At 44.4% G+C, this 22,500-nt stretch overlaps 1 protein-coding gene across 1 annotated transcript in view; it reads right to left on the bottom strand.

Annotated features, from left to right (window-relative positions):
• Nucleotides 1-22,500, bottom strand: part of LOC308334279 (solute carrier family 35 member D3-like) — a 96,509-nt gene that overhangs the window by 48,919 nt on the left and 25,090 nt on the right. Inside the window, exons 7-8 of the mRNA XM_080790940.1 lie at nucleotides 7,295-7,401; nucleotides 6,533-6,646 (exon numbers count right to left, since the gene is read on the bottom strand). Of these exons, the coding sequence (XP_080647066.1) occupies nucleotides 6,533-6,646; nucleotides 7,295-7,401 (221 nt within the window). The remainder of the gene's footprint in view (nucleotides 1-6,532; nucleotides 6,647-7,294; nucleotides 7,402-22,500) is intronic.

Genomic DNA, 22,500 nt, shown 5'->3' with positions numbered 1-22,500 from the left:
GTGAGCTTGTAGATCTACTATTCTAGAACATCCCAAGAATACAATTGGGCTTCTGGGAACCTATACTTTAAGAACAAGTGCAGTAAACACGTAGAAACCCCCCTCTATCTGAAATGAAATCATGACTGAAATGTGTTGAAATGCTGAACATGTTCAAGGTCGCCGTTGTGAGCTACTCCGACTCGCACAGAGGTGAGAGCTGAAAGAGGCTGATGCATTTTGTTATGCATTACGGGGAGTAGCGTCTCTCTCTCTCTGTCTCTGTCTCTCTCTCTCTCTCTCTCGTGTAAGGTTTACAGCTCCTGAACCCTCTACAAGAGAGTGTGGCACAACATGAATGTGATCCCATTATGGTGAAACATTATTTTTCAAGTAGTGCAGTGCGTGGGTCATTATGGCAGCTAGTGTCTCGCACAATTTACAAGCTCTCCAGTGGTGGAAAAAGTACTCAAATGTTTTACTTGAGTAAAAGTAGCCTATCAATACTGCAAGCAATGCAGAAATACGATATGTTAAAAGTCCGGCATTTAAAATTTACTCGATTAAAAGTACAAAAGTATTGGTATCAAAATATACTTAAAGTACAAAAATAAAAATAACTCATTATGCACAATGCCCCGTTTTGTGCAATGCCCCGAAGTGGAGTAGAAGTCAAAGTATTGAAAATTGGATATACTCCAGTAAAGTACATTATCACAATAGTGTACAGTATTTGAGCAAATGTACTTAGTTACTGTTGTAAGAGCCATTTGAGCCACCATATTGTTTTCCATGATTCCTGTCAATTTGCCAATCTATGTTGCCATGGTAACAGGGAGGGAGGGTATTTAACCCTGGCCTTAATCAGGCACAGGTGTTGCCAGTGGCAGAGGTAAACCAGTTTTTGACTGTGTTCATGAGGGCTATCTGTATCCTGTGCGTTTGATGATTTATGTTATGTTTATTTTGTATGATAAAGTATAGGACTTTGAGCACTAATAAATATAGTTTAATTTCTACTCAACGGACACTTTTGGACATCAGTTATTTTGATCACACGTCTGAACTTCCTCGGCAACCAGTATCACCCAAGTATGGGCGTTACAACTGTAATCCATTTAATACAAGGCATTTTACCTGTGTATGGTACTTCACAGTAAGTATGTTTTTGAGAATCTTGACTCGAGTATCTGTACTTTTTGGATACTTACAACTTTCAGTCTACTACATTTCAAAGACAAATGGTGTATACCACTACATACAAAAAGTACAAAATTCATTTACTTTTGACTCTCCACTACATACCAAAAGTACATCATGAATTAACCACGTAAATCCTGTTTAAAGTGAATTTATCGCATTGTGAAACATGATCTTCTATTATGTTAACAGAGCACGTTTTACTTACAGTCGAGTACTCTGTCCACCACTTCCATGAGACATTATTTCACTGCCCGCTACTGTATGAAGAGACATTATTTCATGACTGACGTCGCATTCACACCTCTAATTCGGTAGACTCGATGCGAATGGGCGGAGAAGTTGCATCATTCTTGCATATTTAATTTGCTGCGTTTGCCTTCACGCAAATGTGCGATGGAACCCAATCGCCTCCATTCTCTTGCTATATATCCTGTACACTGCATTATTCTTGTGTGTAACCGTCAGCATATTTGATATAAGCCTATGATCGTCTGGCCATATTGCAATAAGGGCTTCTATCTCTTGATTAGATATCGTGTGTCCACGGGACATCTTTACGCGTCCCTCAAATAATGCCTTCTCCTTCCTTCTCGTGTGCCAAATAACAACTTCTTCATCCAACTGGTACATTCACTCCCTATGTTTAATGTGATTGCATTCACACCTGTGACCTGCAGTGATCCGCACTCTGCTGCGTTTTGAAGGGAAGTGAAACCCTCGTTTTTTGGCGCAGTAGAATGCGGTTCTTTGGTGCGCATTAGGATTCGATTGAGCTTTCACACCTGCCAAACGAAGCACACTTTCCGACAATGCGCAGCAGGATTCGTTTTAATCGCAGTAAAGCTTTCCGGTGTGAATGCGACCTAAAACTACATCAATTATTTGCAGTCAAAGTAAACACTGCTCTCATCTCGTCTGTATTCTTCATTCTCTCCTCTGTCTTTCTCTTTGCTGATGTCACCCCTCCACTCCACAGTAAATCTATACAAGACGACAGATGTGCAAACACTAGCACACACACACACGCACACGCACACACAAACACAAACACACACACACACACACACACACACACACACACACACACACACACACACACACACACACACACACACACACACACACACACACACACACACTGAAACTGTCACAATGAATTCTTCTCTTTATGAACCAAGCAGTGTTCGATTGGCCATGAGATCTGGTCTAAGAGACAAGCGCTTATTGATTGGTTATGTCTTCCAGGCCTAGAAAGTAGAAACACCTGGCGCGTGAAGCTAGTGTCAGCAAGAGGGCTAGCCTCTGTGTGTGTGTGTGTGTGTGTGTGTGTGTGTGTGTGTGTGTGTGTGTGTGTGTGTGTGTGTGTGTGTGTGTACAGTATGTGTGTTTAAGGGGGAGTGGAGGTAATTATCTCTGCTGTATTACGCTGCAGTGTGTGTGTGTGTGTGTGTGTGTGTGCGTGTGTGTGTGTGTGTGTGTGTGTGTGTGTGTGTGTGTGTGTGTGTGCGACTGTGTGCGCGTGCATGCGTACAGTATGTGTGTTTAAACTTTAAAGGGGAGTGGAAGTAATTATCTCTGCTGTATTACGCTGTAGTTTGTGACTGTGTGTGTGTGTGTGTGTGTGTGTGTGTGTGTGTGTGTGTGTGTGTGTGTGTGTGTGTGTGTGTGTGTGTGTGTTTCTGGCAACAGAAATGGTTGATTTATGGTAAAAAAAATTATCTGAAATTCTGAAAGTCCACTCAAACGATGTGAAGTTAAGGGTAGTATTAGACAGTTAAGGCCTATTCATACTCAGTTTTAGGTGATATTAAGGTGACCAGTAAAAAACAGAGAGATGTGTTGGGCTGAGTGGTGAGTAGCTTACCACTGCGGCTCAGTGACATCATGTTGTAGTTTTAGTAAAAACAGAGGGATGTATTGGGGTGAGTGGTGAGTAGCTTACCACTGCGGCTCAGTGACATCATGTTGTAGTTTTAGTAAAAACAGAGGGATGTATTGGGGTGAGTGGTGAGTAGCTTACCACCGCGGCTCAGTGACATCATGTTGTAGTTTTAGTCAAAACAAGAGAGATGTGTTGGGGAGAGCGTTGAGTAGCTTAGCTTGCAGATTTCGGGTGGTTACCTTATCACCTAAAACGGTGTAAAAGTATGAATGGGCCTTATATAGGTTATATGTTTAGGGGGTTGGTTATGGGTGAGTTATACGTAGTTTCACGCCCATTTTACACAACAGAAAATAGCCAATCTACAAGTTCACGACGCATCACACTGATCACAGCACCATGCGCTGTGAGCTTGTAGGCTATTTTCGACACTGTCCTAAACTGTTTATGTCCTCACAACTATAGCAATACAAACGTGTGTGTGTGTTGTGTGTGTGCGTGCGGGCCGGGGGGCGTGCACATGCGTGCGTGATGACCACTATAGATTTGTTCTCGTGCAGTGTGTGTGTGTGTGTGTGTGTGTGTGTGTGTTAATGCAGTCTGAGAGGATGACGGCTGAGTGGGAGTCACTCAGAAACACCCCGATTACCATGATTTAACACAAATCACTTCACACTAACCACACTGTCACATGATACATACTGTATGCGCACGCGCATGTGTGCGTGTCAGGCCTTGTTAGTGCCATGTAACAAGGGACAGACAGTGTGTGTGTGTGAGTGTGTACACATTTTTAAAAAGGGCAGAAATGACAGATTTACAAGCTCACGGCGCATTGTGACAGCCTGACCTGAACAGACCCATTATGAGAGACCTACACAACCCACCGACTCCAAAACTATATGTTAATGAAGCCCGACCTGCCCGAACTCCAACTGATTACCGCAGGATAAAAAAATAAAAAAAGAAGAGCCACTAGGTCTTACCTGTAAATAGCCATTCACTTTATCACATTCTAATCAATCTCATTGACTTTGCCCCGTCCACTTTGCCTGTGCAAAGTAGAACCTGGGGTGACAGGGCCTTCTGGTGGTTTTCTCATACCTCCCCTCCCACCTTTCCTTTCATTCCTCAAAAAAAAATCACACACTGTTCTACACCTGTAAACCTGTGATGGGACAATAACACTATGATTCTGATTATTTCCACAGTGTCTGCCACAGGGGGGCAGTCAGAGAGATATTTTGTGAAGCCACTAAGGAAATGAAAGTTCATATAATGGCCTGTTGTGGCCCATAGCCCCATAGAAGTCCATGTATTTTGGCCCAACTTCACCTAGACTGTATTACCTTAATAAACATGGTCATGAATACTTTTTGCTTCCAGTCACTAGTTTAAAGTCTCATTTCTAATGTCATAATATTCTTTTTGGAAAATTATGGTCCCATTTATAAAAAAATGACCATAAAGTTGCGCATGTTCTGAGGGGCGTGGCTACCGTTACAGTCTATGAACGGGATCCCCCACCCACTCGAGTCAAAATAAAAACCAACGAAGAAGAAGGGGGAAGTCCCGCCTCGTTGTCTGGGCCAGCCAATGGGCCAGCTGGCCTGAGCTGGGCCAAAACGGATCTAGAAAGATGGCGACTTCCATAGCAAGGACTGACAGGCTTCATTTTATGTTCATGTTAGACCCGCGGAACGCTTTGTCCATATTTTTTACAGTCTATGGTCTGCCATTAGGAATAGCATGTGCTTACTTCAGCTTTGCAAAGACAGATGAGAAACAATCAGCCTCAGATCAGAAAGCTGCATGAAGGTCTGTTAAAACCACTTTTCACTTTGAACCCTATTTATATAATTATGCAGGTGACTGGTGTCCCCCAGGGCTCTATACTAGCTCTGCTCCCTTTCTCTCTACATTCAATATCTTCGGCTATTTCCGCTGAATGTTCGTCCATAGAATCGGGACTCTAGGGTTAATTTTACTTTAAAGCAGTTTGTATTCGATTCAGCACTCCTGTATGACATCCTAAAGGAGTCAGCCCCGCTATCAGAACATTTTCAAACAAACGCACAGTGTCTGTACCCTCTATGCAGACAAAGCCATCAAGCGTGGCATTCTGTTCATTTATTAATGGATTGGGACAATCTCCAGGGACCAAAGTACTTGCAGCTGAACTTGCAGTGTCAGAAGGCAGGCGTTTGGCACAGTCGTGCTGACAGACAACTCAAAAACACTTCCTGTCAAGTGTCAACAGTTTCCCCAGAAGTCTCAGCAACAATCTAAACCGTCGAGTGGTCAACACTTAAAACCTCTACAGGGTCAGCATCCTCGAAGGCACAATTAGATTCACATCATGTTTGTTTGACTGCACAATTTAAAAGTTCTGGAACCTGACAAGTGACAACTGACCACTGGCCCATATTATGCAGCACAGATTTGAAGAGATGCATGAAGTCTGCAAAAAGATTCAGGGTGCCTACTGTTAGGAGCAATTAACGGATACAGAGTCAGACTTTATTGAGAGCAATGGAGAAACTATGCTGATGAGGTTCAGGCCTTAAAGTTGAATAACACAAAAGTCATTCCATGCAGCACTGAGAGTGTGACACAAGAGTGTGAAAGGAGATTCAGCCAGATGAATCTACCGGGAATTACCACACCGACCCTCACAAAGTGACTCGTTGAATGGCTATCAGTCTTGTATAGTACACAGGCCACCAAACCAGTGACATCCGACACAATACGCTGTGTGAATGCTGTCTGAACGCTGTGTGCATGTGTGCAGACAACGATAAGTTAATGATGTCCTGATGAAGGTCTAATGACCAAAACGTCAACTTAATAAAGCATTTTCTTTTCCAGTTCCATACAGTTCCAGAAAGAGTTCCGCCGCCATAAATGAATAGCGTACTGCCAAGGTTTTATCGCACGTAACACTTACTTTGAAGAGCCACATATCCGTAATCGCATGTTACAGTGACAAACTGCTGTGTGTGGTGGCATGACCGCGGTTGTTGTTCTCTCGGTCGGTGGTGGAAAAACCCGACCGTGAGTATCACAGCGCCTGCTACAGGCCGTTGAAAACGCTTGTAGCAGTCTAGTGGAAGTGTAGTGGAAGTGTAGTGGAAGTGGATGCGCACGCATCTTCAAAATGGCCGTGGCCACTGTCCCACTTCAACTGCTGAAGGTGGCTAACGATACGATCGGATCAAATTAAAGAATATAAAACGGAGAAGTCGCGTTTGGCAGGCTAGGGTACTAATTTAACCCTATACTTTTTGTGTACTCCGTGTTAAAAGTCAAGACCTTTGTAATACAGTTGAACCTAACACAATTTATGCGGAAAACAAGACAAAAAATGTGTGTGTGTGTGTGTGTGTGTGTGTGTGTGTGTGTGTGTGTGTGTGTGTGTGTGTGTGTGTGTGTGTGTGTGTGTGCGTGTGTGCGTGCGTGCGTGCGTACCTTGACTCTGCGGATGGCATAGGAGTGTCCCAGCAGGTGACAGACAGACTGTCTGACATTCCGGAGGTCCCAGATACACAGACTGCAGTCCACCGCTCCTGTTACTATGATGTTCTGACCAGAGAGAGACACACAGACCACCATGACGTGTATAGTTAACTTTACTTTACTTTATTTTGTTTATTTAGACAGGACAATGCATATTAATGCATTGCAGACACATAATGCAGACACAGAGAACACCATGAGTTGTTAGGTGTATAGAGGGTATACATACTGTACACATGCAGAAAGTGAGTGGCAAATCGAGTGGCAAAGTTAATTTAACGTTGTCTAATGCCATTTAATACAATCAGATAGGACGTTTCTGTTTGGATGTATTGGCTGTCAAGGCCAGAAAGTAGTTTTTTGCCACTCAGTAGGTGTTCCACATAACTTCCGGGTATGATGATGATGTCACGTGCATACCCTCTATACAGGCTATCTGCACATTTCTAAAGTTACAATTTAATAAGTCTTAAAGTCCAAACCATATACCAATGGTTGAGACGCAACAAAGCGGTTTTAGCGTTGGTCCCAGAGGTGTGATATGTCCTGTTGCACGTCGGCGCATGGTGCCGCAAGTTGACCCAATTGGTTCAATTCAATCAGGTTGCTTGCGTTTACATGCTTGCGTCTGCAAGGCGTTGCATGGCGACCCATTGGTGTGGTTTGGGCTTTAAACACAGGACAGACCAATACGGCCTCTACAGTTTTTTTTACCTGGTCGTACTTGCACCAATCGCAGCTGAGGATCTCGGCCTTGTGTGCCGGGATGACCAAACGGCACGCGGCACTCTTCACGTCCCACACTCGAAGCGTTCCGTCACCTAGCAACACAGAAAATACAAATATAAGACGAGGAGTTTTTCTTCTTTTTGGGACAAGATAGCACAACCTCAGAGACTACTTAGTAGCAGTGGCGTAAAGTAACTACTGGTAAGTACATTTACTTAAGTACTGTACTTAAGTGCAATTTTGAGGTATTTGCACTTTCCAATTTCCAATACTCTTACTTCTACAGTGTCTACACCACTACATCTCAGAGACAAATATTACTACTTTTACTCCACTACAAGTATTTGAAAACTTCTGTTACTAGTTACTTTGATTATTATTACAAAACATACATTAAACACTTCAGCCCAATATACATTCCGGCCGAATCTCACAATGCGTCGCATTGCGAGCTTGTAGATCTGCTAATTTCAAAATATTTGTATACATTTGAAATGGGATATTCTGCATAATGAGTACTTTCTACTTTTGGTACTTTAGATACATTGTTAATGCCAATACCATTGTACTTTTACTCTAACCACAGGGCCACTGTCTGGATGAATATCAAATATCTAAATACGGAAATGAAGCAACTTAAAAACTGCCTGAGTATTCAAAAACACCCACATTTTCTTTGAAAGTGAATTCTCCCTTTAAGGATGTAAATGAGCATTCTTGCTAATTCTTGGCATGTTGAATCACATTATAAGATTATTTTCATATGGATTACAATTTACAATTTAGGCATTTAGCAGACGCTCTTAATCCAGAGCGATTTACATTAAGCAAGAACAAAAAAGCATGGGAATACATCACATATATAATGGATGTTCATTAATGTTCACTATCCAATAAACTAATACTATCATGCAGACCCCGTACTGCACTTTACTGAGGCCCTGCGAGCTGTTCTGCATGTCAAGAGTGATGCTTATTGTTCTGCTTGAACGCACAGAGCACATGACTCACGGGCAAAGGCAAAGTTTGGGCCCTGGGTTTTAGGAGCTCTGGTTCATTCAAGAACATTCCACAAAGAGGGAGGGATGGGGATGCATATTGGGTAAGTAATGCGAGAATGAGGGAGAGAGAGATACAGAGAGACAGAGAGATTCTAAATTAATCGGAGAGGAGGAGAGAAAGAGTGACAGCGGAATGAGACTGGAGCAGGAGCAGCTTGAGACACTGGGAACTCCCTGTAAACTTTGTTGACCGGGTCCCCCAGGGGTCTGCACTTGCCTTTCCCCCCCCACCTCCCACACACACACACACACACACACACACACACACACACACACACACACACACACACACACACACACACACACACACACACCAAATCTATTCAGCAAACTCTTATTATGACATGCCTGGAATAGGGACGTCAGGACATGGACAGGGTTCATGTGGATAAGCATTCCCGTGCCCACTGTAGGGTCTACTCTAGACTATAAGCCAGTAAGTAGTTCTCAAAAGGTTTTCATGTCAAGGACCTCTAAATTGAGATGTATTTGGACCCCTGTCTGAAAAGGTTTGGTGCCAGGTTTGGTGCCAATAATTAAATAATAATTATTTAGTTTACTATTTGCTATTTAAATATTTTCAAAAGTATAGCACATGCACAAGCTTGTAGATCTGCAATTGTTTTGAATAGCCAAAGTATTAACACATTTGGCCGCACATTAGGGATCCTCTGGAGCCTCCTCAAGGACCCCTAGGGATCCTCTGGAGCCTCCTCAAGGACCCCCTGGAATCCCCCACATTAGGGACCCTCTGGAGCCTCATCAAGGACCCCTAGGGGTCCCCCTGGAATCCCCCTTTGAGAACCAATGCTCTCTAAGCCGTGTAGCCACCATCTTCTTGCTCCGTGAGTCAAGACAAACATGTTGATGTCTTCACAAGTACAGTAATACAAATGTGTGTGTGTGTGTGTGTGTGTGTGTGTGTGTGTGTGTGTGTGTGTGTGTGTGTGTGCTCTTGAAGGGGCAGAGGGTGTGACACTCATCAAGCAGAACATTGAGACCTTTAACTCCTCTCTCTCCTCCCTCCTTGCTTCATTTCCCTTAGTCTCTCTCTCTCTCATATAAGACGTACTCTCTTTAAGGTCATTACACACTAGCGACGCGATCTGAAAATGCGAAATATTGCATGTTGCAGTTCGCCTGCGAATCTCTGCAAAATACGACACCAGAGCGAACAAATAACGAGCGAAAACGGTCGCATTTTCGCACATTCGCCACTGATGTGGAAGCTTGCATGGACTTCAATTGTTTTTTTTTAAATGCGAATTATTCGCACGAATATATCGCGTCGCCAATTCGCCAGTGTGTAATGACCTTTACTCGTACCAACTAACGATTAATGTTCGTGGAGTAAAAAAGTAAAATAATGTCCTCTGTGATGTAGTATAGTAGATGTACATTTAGTATAGTAGAAGTATAAAGTATTAAAACATATACTATATGGCAATATTCAAGTAAAGTAAATGCCAAACATTAAATTAGGTACCAAACAATGGGCACTGTTAGAGTCCTAGCAGGAAGACCATCCTTCTGTATGAAATAAAAAAGTACTAAGCAAAACTTAAGTACAGTACTTTATTTCCTTCCTGTTATTCAACTTAAGGTGGTTGCACACTGGATGCGTTTTTCGGATTTTTTGCTGCGTTTTTCCGTCGGTTTTCTGAAAAACTCGTCCAGTGTGCAACCACCTTTAGATTCTAAATGGATCCAGAGTCTGGAGTCTGGAGCTAAAGAGTTACAGGTTAGACTCTAACCTGTGATTCCGCCTGTGTTACACAACAAATCCTATTAAATGTACTGTTTAATGGACCAGCAGTGGTTCCCTATGGAGACTCGTCGTGTCTCCTTAGGGAACCACTGCAGGTCATCAAATAATTGGCGTAGGAATGTAACAAAAAACTAAAAGAAGTCTCCATGGGGTGAGCAATGGATAGAAAACGAGAATGACTTAGTATGGATTTTTTATGCCGTTCAGACTATGGGTTTTATGAGTGTGTCTCCCATTGGCTAAGAAGCAGGTAATCATGAAAAAGTGTCCACTATATGGTCATCACTACATAGACTACAGTCGTCAATACGGTTGCTAGTAAATGTAGTCCAGGCACTTTCTTGCCACAACAAGCCTCAGTTGTCCAATGCACCCATACCAGGTTGTTTTGACCAGATGTCAAAAGTCCTCTCATTCACTTCTCTCTCTCTCTCTCTCTCTCTCTCTCTCTCTCTCTCTCTCTCTCTGCCATTCCACTCAGACAGGCAGCAGTGATCATCCAGATACATTTCAAACATTGAAAATGACAGGGAGGACGGCCCCAGTCGCCTGTGAGCAAATCAGAAGTGTTAAGATTGTATCTTCAAATCCCTCACACTCTCGAGGATATTCAGCCCAGTTTGGGCTCACCTCACCCCTTCTTCCCTTTCATCCCTCCTTGTCTCTCATCCCTCATCCCTCCTTCTCTCATCCCTCCTTCCATCTCCTCCCTCCTTTCCTCTCACCCATTCTTCCCTTTCATCCCTCCTTTTCTCTCATCCCTCCTTTCCTCTCATCCCCCCTTTCCTCTCATCCCTCCTTCCCTCTCATCTTTCATTAACTCGTATCCTCCCCACTCATCATTGACTCTGTCCATTCTCTATAGAACAGTCCATAATAATGCTCAGGTCATCTTTCTCAGTCCGTCTACGCAGCACATTCACAAAGTGTTCATCTCACTCGGACCGATAAGAGTTGAATTAACACTCCTGGTTTCACTGTGTGCATACAGTGCTTATTTGTCCTTGGCTGGTTCTTATCTCATCTTCCGTAACGGTTTTAATCTTCTCACTTTCCTCAGTGGTTGTGTTGGTGGGTGGGATAGTGTGTGTGTGGTGTGTGTGTGTGTGTGTGTGTGTGTGTGTGTGTGTGTTTAATTCAAGTAGTCCTGTACTCAGCCAATTTTAAACCTCTCTCAAAATGAAAGGTGCAGCCAACTTTAAATAGTTTTGACCCTTTGCACAAACAGGGACTCCCTCTGACAGATTCAAGAACATCCACTACACACACACACACACACACACACACACACACACACACCATCACTTTATACGTCCTAAAGTCTTCATTATTACTCAAAGTATATCTTTTTAAGACACATTTCACTGTGTAGTTTATGAATCGATACACATTGATAAAGGTCCCTGCTGCGTTTCCAATTGCTGCGGATGACAGCGCAGAGCAAGAGAGAGAGAGAGAGAGAGATAACCCATTCAAGTCTTAATTAGGGATGTAAGTAACGATCACATTTCTTTTGCTCCCAATCCAATTCTGATCGTATGATTTTCAGTATCTGCCGATAGCGATTTTTCCAGATCCGATATTTATATTTTTATATAACACATTTATTCCATATCACAATAGTACAATATCCCAAATCACAGACAATGTCATGTCTAATATCATGATTTGGATAGAATATTGATGCTATAGGGATGTCAAGATCACGTCTTTTTCTACATGATCCGATTCCGATCATTTGAAAATGATGTCATCGGTCCAGATTTCCGTTCACGTGGTCGGATCAGGACAACCCAACATTATTTCAGGGCACAATACAGACAGAAAAGGTTCAGCAAGGCCCATCTCAAGTTTTGGCACCGCTAAGCTACACCAATCAATGAACAAAAGTACTGAAATCTGAATAAAGACACAGACTACAGCGCTTTCCAGCTCGTGAAAGGCTCGCAAATTAATCACCAGCATGGAATGCAGTGTCACTGTGGTGCTAGGGTTGCTGGGCAGGCCAAGAAAGAAAGAAAGAAAGAAATAATTTACCGGTATCTCCAGCGGTCGGTGCATTTGAGTTAAGACAACCATCTCTTCAGATTAGCTTGGCTGGGAACCCATCCAATGGGCTTTCCTCCCCTTACAGCCTTTTTAAAAGGACAACTTTCTTTGTTTTGTTTTTCAACCAAGGTTGATGTTTTAGGTTATTATTAGAGAAAGTAAAAGATATTTTTTTCATTTGCTGCTTTCTTTGGTTTTAGCCATTTTAGCCATTTTGACAGGGGGGTGGGGGCATTCGTGGCTAAATATGACTATTGTTATTTAATAGTTCCTACTACATCTGGCCACAAAAGATCACAGGATCTACTGAATGTGAAGGTAGAGGTACAGTACTAGGGGGATGCCGTACTGTGTCGTAGGCTCAATATGTCAGTATGTCACCTCCTCCTTTAATTATACACTACTCTCTAAAGAAGTTTAGGAGTCTTTAATAATGATGAAGTGCCACTTGTTGCGACGGGTTATGTTTACACAGCATGGCCATTCAGAGAGTGATTTCAGAGGTGTTTGGCTTGTGAGACTCTCCCTCAGCCAACATCTGTTCAAAGCTATATCGCTGCTTGCTTTCACTGCCGGCAGAACGGAACCTCCTTCGGGTGGAACCAATCACACTAACCAGACTTTCTTCGGATACGACAGAGCATCTCCGAGGCGCAAGACCAGCCGGGAGAGACTCATCCCAAAGACCTGAATGACGTCACGTCAGTTAGTTATTCTCTACAAATCTGAAATTAAGCTTGGCTGTTCTGACAGGTGGTATGCGCTAGTCTACTAAGTTTCCAATTAACTCTGAGAGTGTACACATGGAACCAAATGGACCATCAAAGAGGCCATCAACCATTTAGCCTGGGCCTCCCCTTCCTCCTGGAATCCGCGGTCGGACCCCACGCTGAGGGCCAGTGATTTGATTTGATTGCGCTAGTCAGCTCTGTGAGTTCCCATATCTAATTAAACTATGCCTCCTGGTCATTTGGGTTTTACCGGATGCGGTTTGACAGAGCGGAACTTATCCGGGCGTTTACAAACGCAACACGGAAAGCTCCATGACGTCTTGACGGACGCGTGTCCATAAAGCTATCAAAGTGTTGGCTTTAATATTAGCCATGACGAATGGCTTCCTGGCCCCGCCGTTCAGCTCACACACACACACACACACACGCACAGACGCACACACACACACACACACACACACACACACACACACACACACACACACACACACACACAGGCCTGTATGTCTGGGAGGAAAACACTCCACTGATTGGCTCCTATTGATTTGCGTTCGGCCAATAGAGCACTGCGCCCATCAACCACTGGGCCGTAACTCACAGTCGGACAAGGGGAAGGCTGACTGCAGGCAGGCGTGCACGTTCAGCTCACACACACACACACACACACACACACACTTTTATCATGCAAAGACAGACAAGACAAATGCACACAACCCCTTTCATTTCAAATACAGACACACAGATAAAAGAATGTAAGTTTTGGACCATTCTCTTACTATCATGTTGTTGCCAGAGAGGCAATTGTCTCTTCTTCTCTTATCTCTTACAAGACGAGAGGTTTTCATTGTGAGCCACTCGGGGTTACCTGCACAGTCGGCAGTTATTTTCTCCTCTGTCCTCCGTAAACAGCTAAATGGAACAGTTATTTTCTCCTCTCTCCTCTGTAAACAGCTAAACGGAACAGTTCTTTCCTCCTCTCTCCTCTGTAAACAGCTAAACAGAACAGTTATTTTCTCCTCTCTCCTCTGTAAACAGCTAAACAGATAAATGAGGATTTGACTGTGGAGAAGCTTTATTGTGTCATACTTAAATACAACCTCACGCTCGTTCTTTTGAACCATTCATTGATTTGTACTTGTTTATCTCCTCTCTCTCTCTCTGTCAGGTGAGACATTAATGTATGAGCTCCGGTTGTCTTTGTCTTTTCAACTCAGTCTGTGCTGCTATGCTTCTCCCCCCTTCCATTCGTCCTCTGGCTGTTCCTTGCATTGTCGTTGCTGCTGTACATAAATCCTGCATTCAAGATTTTACTTGAGTAAAAGTACAAACGTATTAGCATCAAAATATGCTTATAGTAAAAGTACCCCGGGCCGGACCCCACGCTGAGAGCCAGTGATTTGATTTGATTGCGCCAGTCATTTCTGTGAGTTCCCACATCTAATTAAACTATGGCTCCTGGTCATTTGGGTTTTAACGGATTCCTTCCCGACTTCCCTCGTGGTTTGACTGCGTTTCCGCCCGACTGCACAGAAGGCACGCTTCTTCTTAACAGATCTGCTGCCCTAAAGTCCTCCAGCACTATAGGCGCTTGAGTGGCAGTCGCAGGCACAGAGCTTTTACTTTGAAGCACGTAAAATCGGAAATGATTCCAGAACGTGACTCTGCGTTCTGTTCAGTCACCATGCACGGATGCAGCGCAGATTCAGAGAAAAAAGGGTTAAAAGGCCTAGTCGGCTGGTGTATAGCCGTCTGGGCACTGTGGCTGGTAATCCAGTCTGGCAGTGTGCCGCGGGTTCGACTCCCGATCCCGACGGCCTTTACTGCGTATCCCCCCCTCATCTCTCTCCCCATTTCCTGTCAGCCTACTGTATACCTAATCCCTCTATAAAAAATTAAATAAAGGCGAAAGCCACAAAAAAAGGGTTTAAAGACGGAACCGAAGTGGATGGCGGGGAAATCCGGAAAATGACGAGAAAAGCTGAAACAAGCGTTGCCTAGCAACCGGGCCGCTGCTAGAAAATGGACATTAGCGAGACCATTCTCTAATCGATATTAAACGCCTTAAGACGTCTGCAGACTGGCCTGGGCCGTGGCTCAGCGGTCCAGGCACCTTGGCCGGTAGCCCAAGTCTGGCAGTGTGCCGCGGGTTCGACTCCCGATCCCGACGGCCTTTACTGCATGTCACTCCCCCATCTCTCTCCCCATTTCCTGTCAGCCTACTGTCTGTCCCTCTATAAAAAATATAAAATAAAGGCGAAAGCCACAAAAAAAAAAAACATTTTAAAAAGACGTCTGCAGACGTTTTAGGCACCAGCGGTTTTATTTGCTAAGACGTGTACAGATGTTTTGGGCATGACTTGTTAATAAACTATAGTCTAGCCAAATTGTTTGCGGGGATAATCCATGGTGAAGGTGTGCAGGGTTTATCGGGAGGATTATCCCGATGCAATTTAAAGGCACGGTACACAGTGTTGATGATATGCATTTCTGTGTGTGATTGTGTCAGGGAGAGAGAGCGATGAACCTTTGGTTTGTTCATTCATTCACAAAACGGTCAGGTCGGAGGCTTTTGCAACGGCTAATCCTGTGCAAATAACACAAAAACAAACTGTTAAAGCACCCGCAGAGGGTGAAATGCACAATCAACTGCACTGGCAAGAAAACAGAATCTCAGTGCTACGTATCTAAATGAGGTAATATGCATATGTGGTGCCAAATCGGTGCTTCCTATGCAAATGAGCCGCATTGCAAAAACAAAAGTACTGTTAAAAGCAGAAGGAGGGAGGACACTCATGGAGCAGCATGGACATTGTTAACCTTTTTTAGTATAGTATACAAAAACCACTAACGTTTCGACCTATGCAGTCTTCATCAGAGTCACTGTTAAAAGCACTTTTATTGTGATTATAATCAGAAGACTATCTATAAATGTATACTGAAACATTTTGGTTCATTATGTTATTTTAACCGAAACTATGCAAGATTCCGTGCCAGAACGTGAAAATCTTTTAATCCAATAATTAAAAATATTATTATTATTATATTAGTTTAGGCTACTTTTTAGCTTTTAGCACACGGATCCGATGTGCGCGCACGCGTGCTTATTTGTCCTTTTTCTTCTCCAAATGAGACAATCTGGCATCTTTAGGATTTTATAAAACATCAAAACAGCTGATGCTACCGCTGGGTGCTACTGCTCCTCCATGACTAGCAATAACAACAGCCGTATGGGGGCTTGACCACATGGTCAGTCAGGGAGCCCTTCTTCAACTTTGGCTTTTCATGCATTCTTCTGGCACTGGTGCCACATTCTGGCCTGGTGTCGTAGCAATCAGTGGGTTAATGGGTTCAGCAGCATCAGAACAACTCTACTAAAGTCAACCTGACCAAAGTGGTTTGAATAGGGTTTTTTTAGCTACCTCCACCATCTGTTTTTACTAACCACTGCATGGTGGTCACCCACTAGTATTTAAAACACCTACTGGCAGCATAAGCAAAACAGTGAACGCCCACATAGTACAGCACACAAATGCGCAAATGATATGGGTACAGAACCGGTACACATAAACATGACCACGGATGCACACGCCAATATACGCACACGTCACACATGCACACAATACACACACAAATCGAAGCTCTTCCACTTAAGGCAGGTTGACGGGCACCTGTTACGAAGAAAATCCAGCCAACTCCATTACACAGAGATTCCGCATTGCATTCCGTGAAAGATGAGAGAAGGAGGGATATAGAAAGAGGCGGAAAGAGAGGCCAGGTGAATTCAAGCCATGTATGTGGGAGAGATAAGGTACTTGTGCTTGAGAGTGTGTGGGTGACAGCAGAACTGACTGGGAGAAATGTTTTAACCACTTCAACCCTACATACTTTGTTGACCAGGGTCCCCCACTGTGTTCCATACTCTGTCCCATACTTTTTATCCCCTAATGTGGGTCTCAGGGGGAGACATAAAATGTCTCTTTTGGGTCACGGTACAGGCAAAAAAAGGTTTGGGAATCACTGCCCTCTAGGACCCACCCACAGTGGTCAAGGTAGTGTTAGGCTTGGGATCTTGGAAACAGAAGCTTCCTGATTTGATCCCCAACTCCTCTTGGCCGCATGTCAAAGTGTCCTCAAGCAAGACACACCATGAACCCCAAACTGCTCCTCCAGACGAGCAGGTTAATGCCTGGCATATGCTTATGGCATATGCTTATGACATATATAAGCTTGTGGTTCAGCTATTTTCCAGCATTTTCGAACTGCTATTTTTCAGCGTTTTTGAATGTGACATGCCCAAAACACCGGGTTCAAAGTGGTTACCCACTTAAACCCTCTATATACTGACCGGTATTACAACAGTACTGTTACCTACTGTAACTGTACTGTTACCTACTGTACCTGAGTTGGCTCTGTACTTGGTCTGCTCTCCCCTCCCCACCCCTACACCATATGTCTTTGCCAAAAATAGCCCCCCAGAATTGTGACGCTAGGGTTCAAACGGTTAACGGAACGACAGTTAGAAAGTAGCCTGAAATAGCGTGTGTCAAACAGGACAAACCCAGTCAGCTGTCTACCTGAGGGACGCTGGAATAAAAAAAAAACGCACCACTATGTACAGACCTGAGGTCTCTCTCTCTCACACACACACACACACACACACACACACACAGAAAGACACACGCACGCACGTGTGTGTGCGCGCGAGCATGCAAGCATATGCGCGCTCGAGCACGCAAGCACGCGTAAGAGCATGCAGGGTGACCACATGCAGGGTGACCACATGCAGGGTGACCACATGCAGGGTGACCACATGCAGGGTGACCACATGCAGGGTGACCACATGCAAACTGTTCATTTTCATGACAGAAGTACGGCCTGCCTGTGGGACTTATTTTAAGTTGCTATTAAATGCCTTGATGTCATTTTCAACGTCCTGTACGCTTAATATATCATATTTTGTCAATAACCTGCAGTATAAGGGGATATTTCTCACGTCATTTTAACAGGCTTAAAAAAACACATCTCGCAGGAAAAGAAAGAGACTTACAACGGAAAGCCTACTATCAGGATATAGGCTTACATTGTTGCATTGTTAAATGTCTCTTACTTGATTTTGTACTTGAAACTTGAATTCTTGTTGGAATGGACTGCATTCTCTTTTATCAGGCTACAGAGGTATAGGAATGGACTGCATTCTCTTTTAGCAGGCTACAGAGGTATAGGAATGGACTGCATTCTCTTTTAGCAGGCTACAGAGGTATAGGAATGGACTGCATTCTCTTTTAGCAGGCTACAGAGGTATAGGAATGGACTGCATTCTCTTTTAGCAGGCTACAGAGGTATAGGAATGGACTGCATTCTCTTTTAGCAGGCTACAGAGTTTTGCGGGGCAGGTTGGTGCGGGCCCGTGCAACACTACTAGTTACACTTAACCACTTGACAATAGCAGATCTACAGGTCTTGTAGCCTTGTACACACACACACACACACACACACACACACACACACACACACACACACACACACACACACACACACACACACACACACACACACACACACACACACACACACACACACACACACACACACACACACACACACACACACACACACACACACACACACACTCTCTTTTCATGCTCTGCAGAATTGAAGACTGCAGGCTTGATCCACTGACCACTGCAGTAACTTAATCACATTAAAGCTTTTTAGAGAGACAGACAGACAGACAGACAGTGTGTGTGTGTGTGTGTGTGTGTGTGTGTGTGTGTGTGTGTGTGTGTGTGTGTGTGTGTGTGTGTGTGTGTGTGTGTGTGTGTGTGTGTGTGTGTGTGTGTGTGCGTGTGCTGCAGTGGTCAATAGGTGAGTGCTTAGTGTGAATGGGCCGGCATATACGGGGCCAATAGGTCCTACTGTAAACCGACATACATAGGGACAGACACAGGGACACAGACATTCAAAGTCATGATTTGAGGCATTTTGTTCCAAAAATGTGTTTCGCAAAAGTCCACCTGCTGTTGGTGCTATAACAGGCCAATGTGAAAAGGGTGTGATTTATTCCTCTGCCTAGTTGGAATGTGCATGCATAATTCACACATCCTATAATACATCCTAATACAGGGGGGTCTAATTATGACAGTCAAAAAACACTTTGTTTGAAATACACTCATGCTTTCCAAAAACTGTGTTTGGCTCCAAGGCATTTGCATTTTTACCTATAACTCCACCGATCTGTGTGAAACGTTGTATGGACACTCCCTAGAGGCCAAGGAAAAACCTTTGACCTGCATTTTTCACATCTGCCATTTATAGTGCCACCAGTAGGCTGACTTTTGTAAAACATTTGTTTTATATTACTCTTACTTCAGATTTTGTCCAAAAATCCTGCAAATCGGTACACAGTATCTCTATAGAGCGTCGCAGTCCCGCCGTTTTTGAAACTTGAATTCTTGTTGGAATGGACTGCATTCTCTTTTATCAGGCTACAGAGGTATAGGAATGGACTGCATTCTCTTTTAGCAGGCTACAGAGGTATAGGAATGGACTGCATTCTCTTTTAGCAGGCTACAGAGGTATAGGAATGGACTGCATTCTCTTTTAGCAGGCTACAGAGGTATAGGAATGGACTGCATTCTCTTTTAGCAGGCTACAGAGTTTTGCGGGGCAGGTTGGTGCGGGCCCGTGCAACACATTAAAAACACTTTGTTTGAAATACACTCATGCTTTCCAAGGTGTGATTTGTGGTGCTAAGGATGAATACAAAATGAATATCAACATCTTAAAACCAAAATGTTGAATTGTGGGTTTGAGTTCACATGCCCTTTTGATGTAAATAAAAAGGGGGGGGGTAACTACCTGTCAGTGGGGAGTGTTGGTGGGGAGGAGCAGTAGGACTAAGGCCCTATACGTCCTCTCTGGGGGGGGGGGGGGGGGCTGCTACCTGTCAGGGGGGAGGGGGGGCCCTATATCATCCTTCCTGAGGGGGGGGGGGGGGGGTATAACTACCTGTCAGTGGGGAGTGTTGGCGGGGAGGAGGAGTAGGACTAAGGCCCTATACGTCCTCTCTGGGGACCCCCCAGTCAAAAAACACTTTGTTTGAAATAGACACTCACGATTTCCAAGGTGTGATTGGGGGGGGGGGGGGGTGGTGTACTACCTGTCAGCACTCAGCACCAAAGGTGCAAGGTTTGCAAGCCCTATTGCACACTCTGCGTTCATGATTTGAGGCATATTGTTCAAAACGGACCAATCCTGCAAACTTTGGAAGCCAATAGGATAGAATATGAAATACTGGACAGATGTATCTTGATCACATGACTATAGAGCGTCGCAGTCCCTCCCCCTTTCAGAACAACGAGTGGCCCAGGAAAGAAATCCCAATGCATTTGTCCCATATAGGCATTTCTTAAAGTATTTATTTAAAGACGGTTACGCCGCGGACAAAGCCAACTCGGATCGTGACAAATCATGACAATGAACACAATGTTTTGGTCCGATCAAATAATTTATAAGAAGAAAAACAAAACAAATAGTGTTGTCTCCTGCCTTTATTTTGATCGGCCCAAAATATTGTGTTCATTGTCATGATTTGTCACGATCCGAGTTGGCTTTGTCCGCGGCGTAACCGTCTTTAAATAAATACTTTAGGAAATGCCTATGAGGAAAATGAAGGACGATTTCTTTTCCGGGTCTCTCGAGGGGGCGGGACTGCGACGCTCTATAGAGATACTGTGTACCGATTTGCAGGATTTTTGGACAAAATCTGAAGTAAGAGTAATATAAAACAAATGTTTTACAAAAGTCAGCCTACTGGTGGCACTATAAATGGCAGATGTGAAAAATGCAGGTCAAAGGTTTTTCCTTGGCCTCTAGGGAGTGTCCATACAACGTTTCACACAGATCGGTGGAGTTATAGGTAAAAATGCAAATGCCTTGGAGCCAAACACAGTTTTTGACTGAAGCAGCTGCAGGGTCAATAGATCCTACTCAGACAGGGGTCAAAGGCTCTACTCAAACGGACACAGGGACAGACATACTGTAGCTGTTCATAGGAGACGGTGTTCCCACCGCTCAAAAATGTCTCAAAGGAAGATCATGAGAGAATAAAAATAGTTATACACAGATTATTATGAGGAGAGGGCTTGGGGGCCAGTACCCTCACTCTCTCACACACACACACACACACACACACACACACACACACACACACACACACACACACACACACACACACACACACACACACACACACACACACACACACACAGGGGAGTTTATGGGAGGACAGAACATGACAATAGAGGGGAGGAGGTGAAGAGAGGAGGGATAATGGGGTTGCTGATAAGCACTTATCACCTACATCTCTCTCTCTCTCTCTCTCTTCCCCCCTATCACTCTCTCTCCCTATCTCCCCCTCTCTCTCTCTCTCTCTCTCTCCCTCTCCAGCCAACCATAGCAGCAGCATCATGTTCTGAGCTGCTACCAGAGGGTACATGAGGTAGTAAAGCCATGTAGTGCGCTGTGTGCACTGATTCTAACTCCAATATCCAACCATGTACCGTACATATCATTGCTGTCAGGCAGAAACCTCTTATCTCCATATTCTCACAGCGTTACACAAACGCATCAAAAGTAAAAGAGCTGCAAGCTCAATACGCGTATGTATAGATCTGGTACTTCTGCTGTTCTTGCATTTTTATCCTGAAAACTAATCGTTTTGATTTTTGGACATGCAAGGTTTCCACCCAACACAAACAATATTGCTGTGGGGCAGAAACCTTTATCTTTCATAAATTAACTCTTTTGTGCGACACCGTCATGCAAGACAGAAGTTGAACCCAGTGGGTGTTTCATTCGACTCCGAGCTCTTTTTATGACATCATCCGTGCATGCACTTGAGTCGTTAATGCCCTGGTCGTCTTGTCCCCTCCTGGTGAGATTACCGCAATGCCCTTGCCTTTGCTCCCGTCTCAGCCAGAGCTCAGTATACGTGGCCTGCAGGCGCTGCAGAATGCGGCATGCAGCCAGACTCACTGGTGGCCTGCATGTGCTGCAGAATGAGACATGCAGACAGACTCACTGGTGGCCTGCATGTGCTGCAGAATGAGACATGCAGACAGACTCACTGGTGGCCTGCATGTGCTGCAGAATGAGACATGCAGACAGACTCACTGGTGGCCTGCATGTGCTGCAGAATGAGACATGCAGCCAGACTCACTGGTGGCCTGCATGTGCTGCAGAATGCGACATGCAGCCAGACTCACTGGTGGCCTGCATGTGCTGCAGAATGAGACATGCAGACAGACTCACTGGTGGCCTGCATGTGCTGCAGAATGCGGCATGCAGCCAGACTCACTGGTGGCCTGCATGTGCTGCAGAATGCGGCATGCAGCCAGACTCACTGGTGGCCTGCATGTGCTGCAGAATGCGGCATGCAGCCAGACTCACTGGTGGCCTGCATGTGCTGCAGAATGCGGCATGCAGCCAGACTCACTGGTGGCCTGCATGTGCTGCAGAATGAGACATGCAGCCAGACTCACTGGTGGCCTGCATTTGCTGCAGAATGAGACATGCAGCCAG

This window comes from Protomyctophum bolini, assembly GCF_963924005.1.
Source record: "Protomyctophum bolini genome assembly, chromosome: 19".
Classification (NCBI taxonomy): domain Eukaryota; kingdom Metazoa; phylum Chordata; class Actinopteri; order Myctophiformes; family Myctophidae; genus Protomyctophum; species Protomyctophum bolini.
The sequence above is the reverse complement of the archived record's forward strand: the minus strand, read 5'-3'. Positions and strand labels throughout refer to the sequence as shown.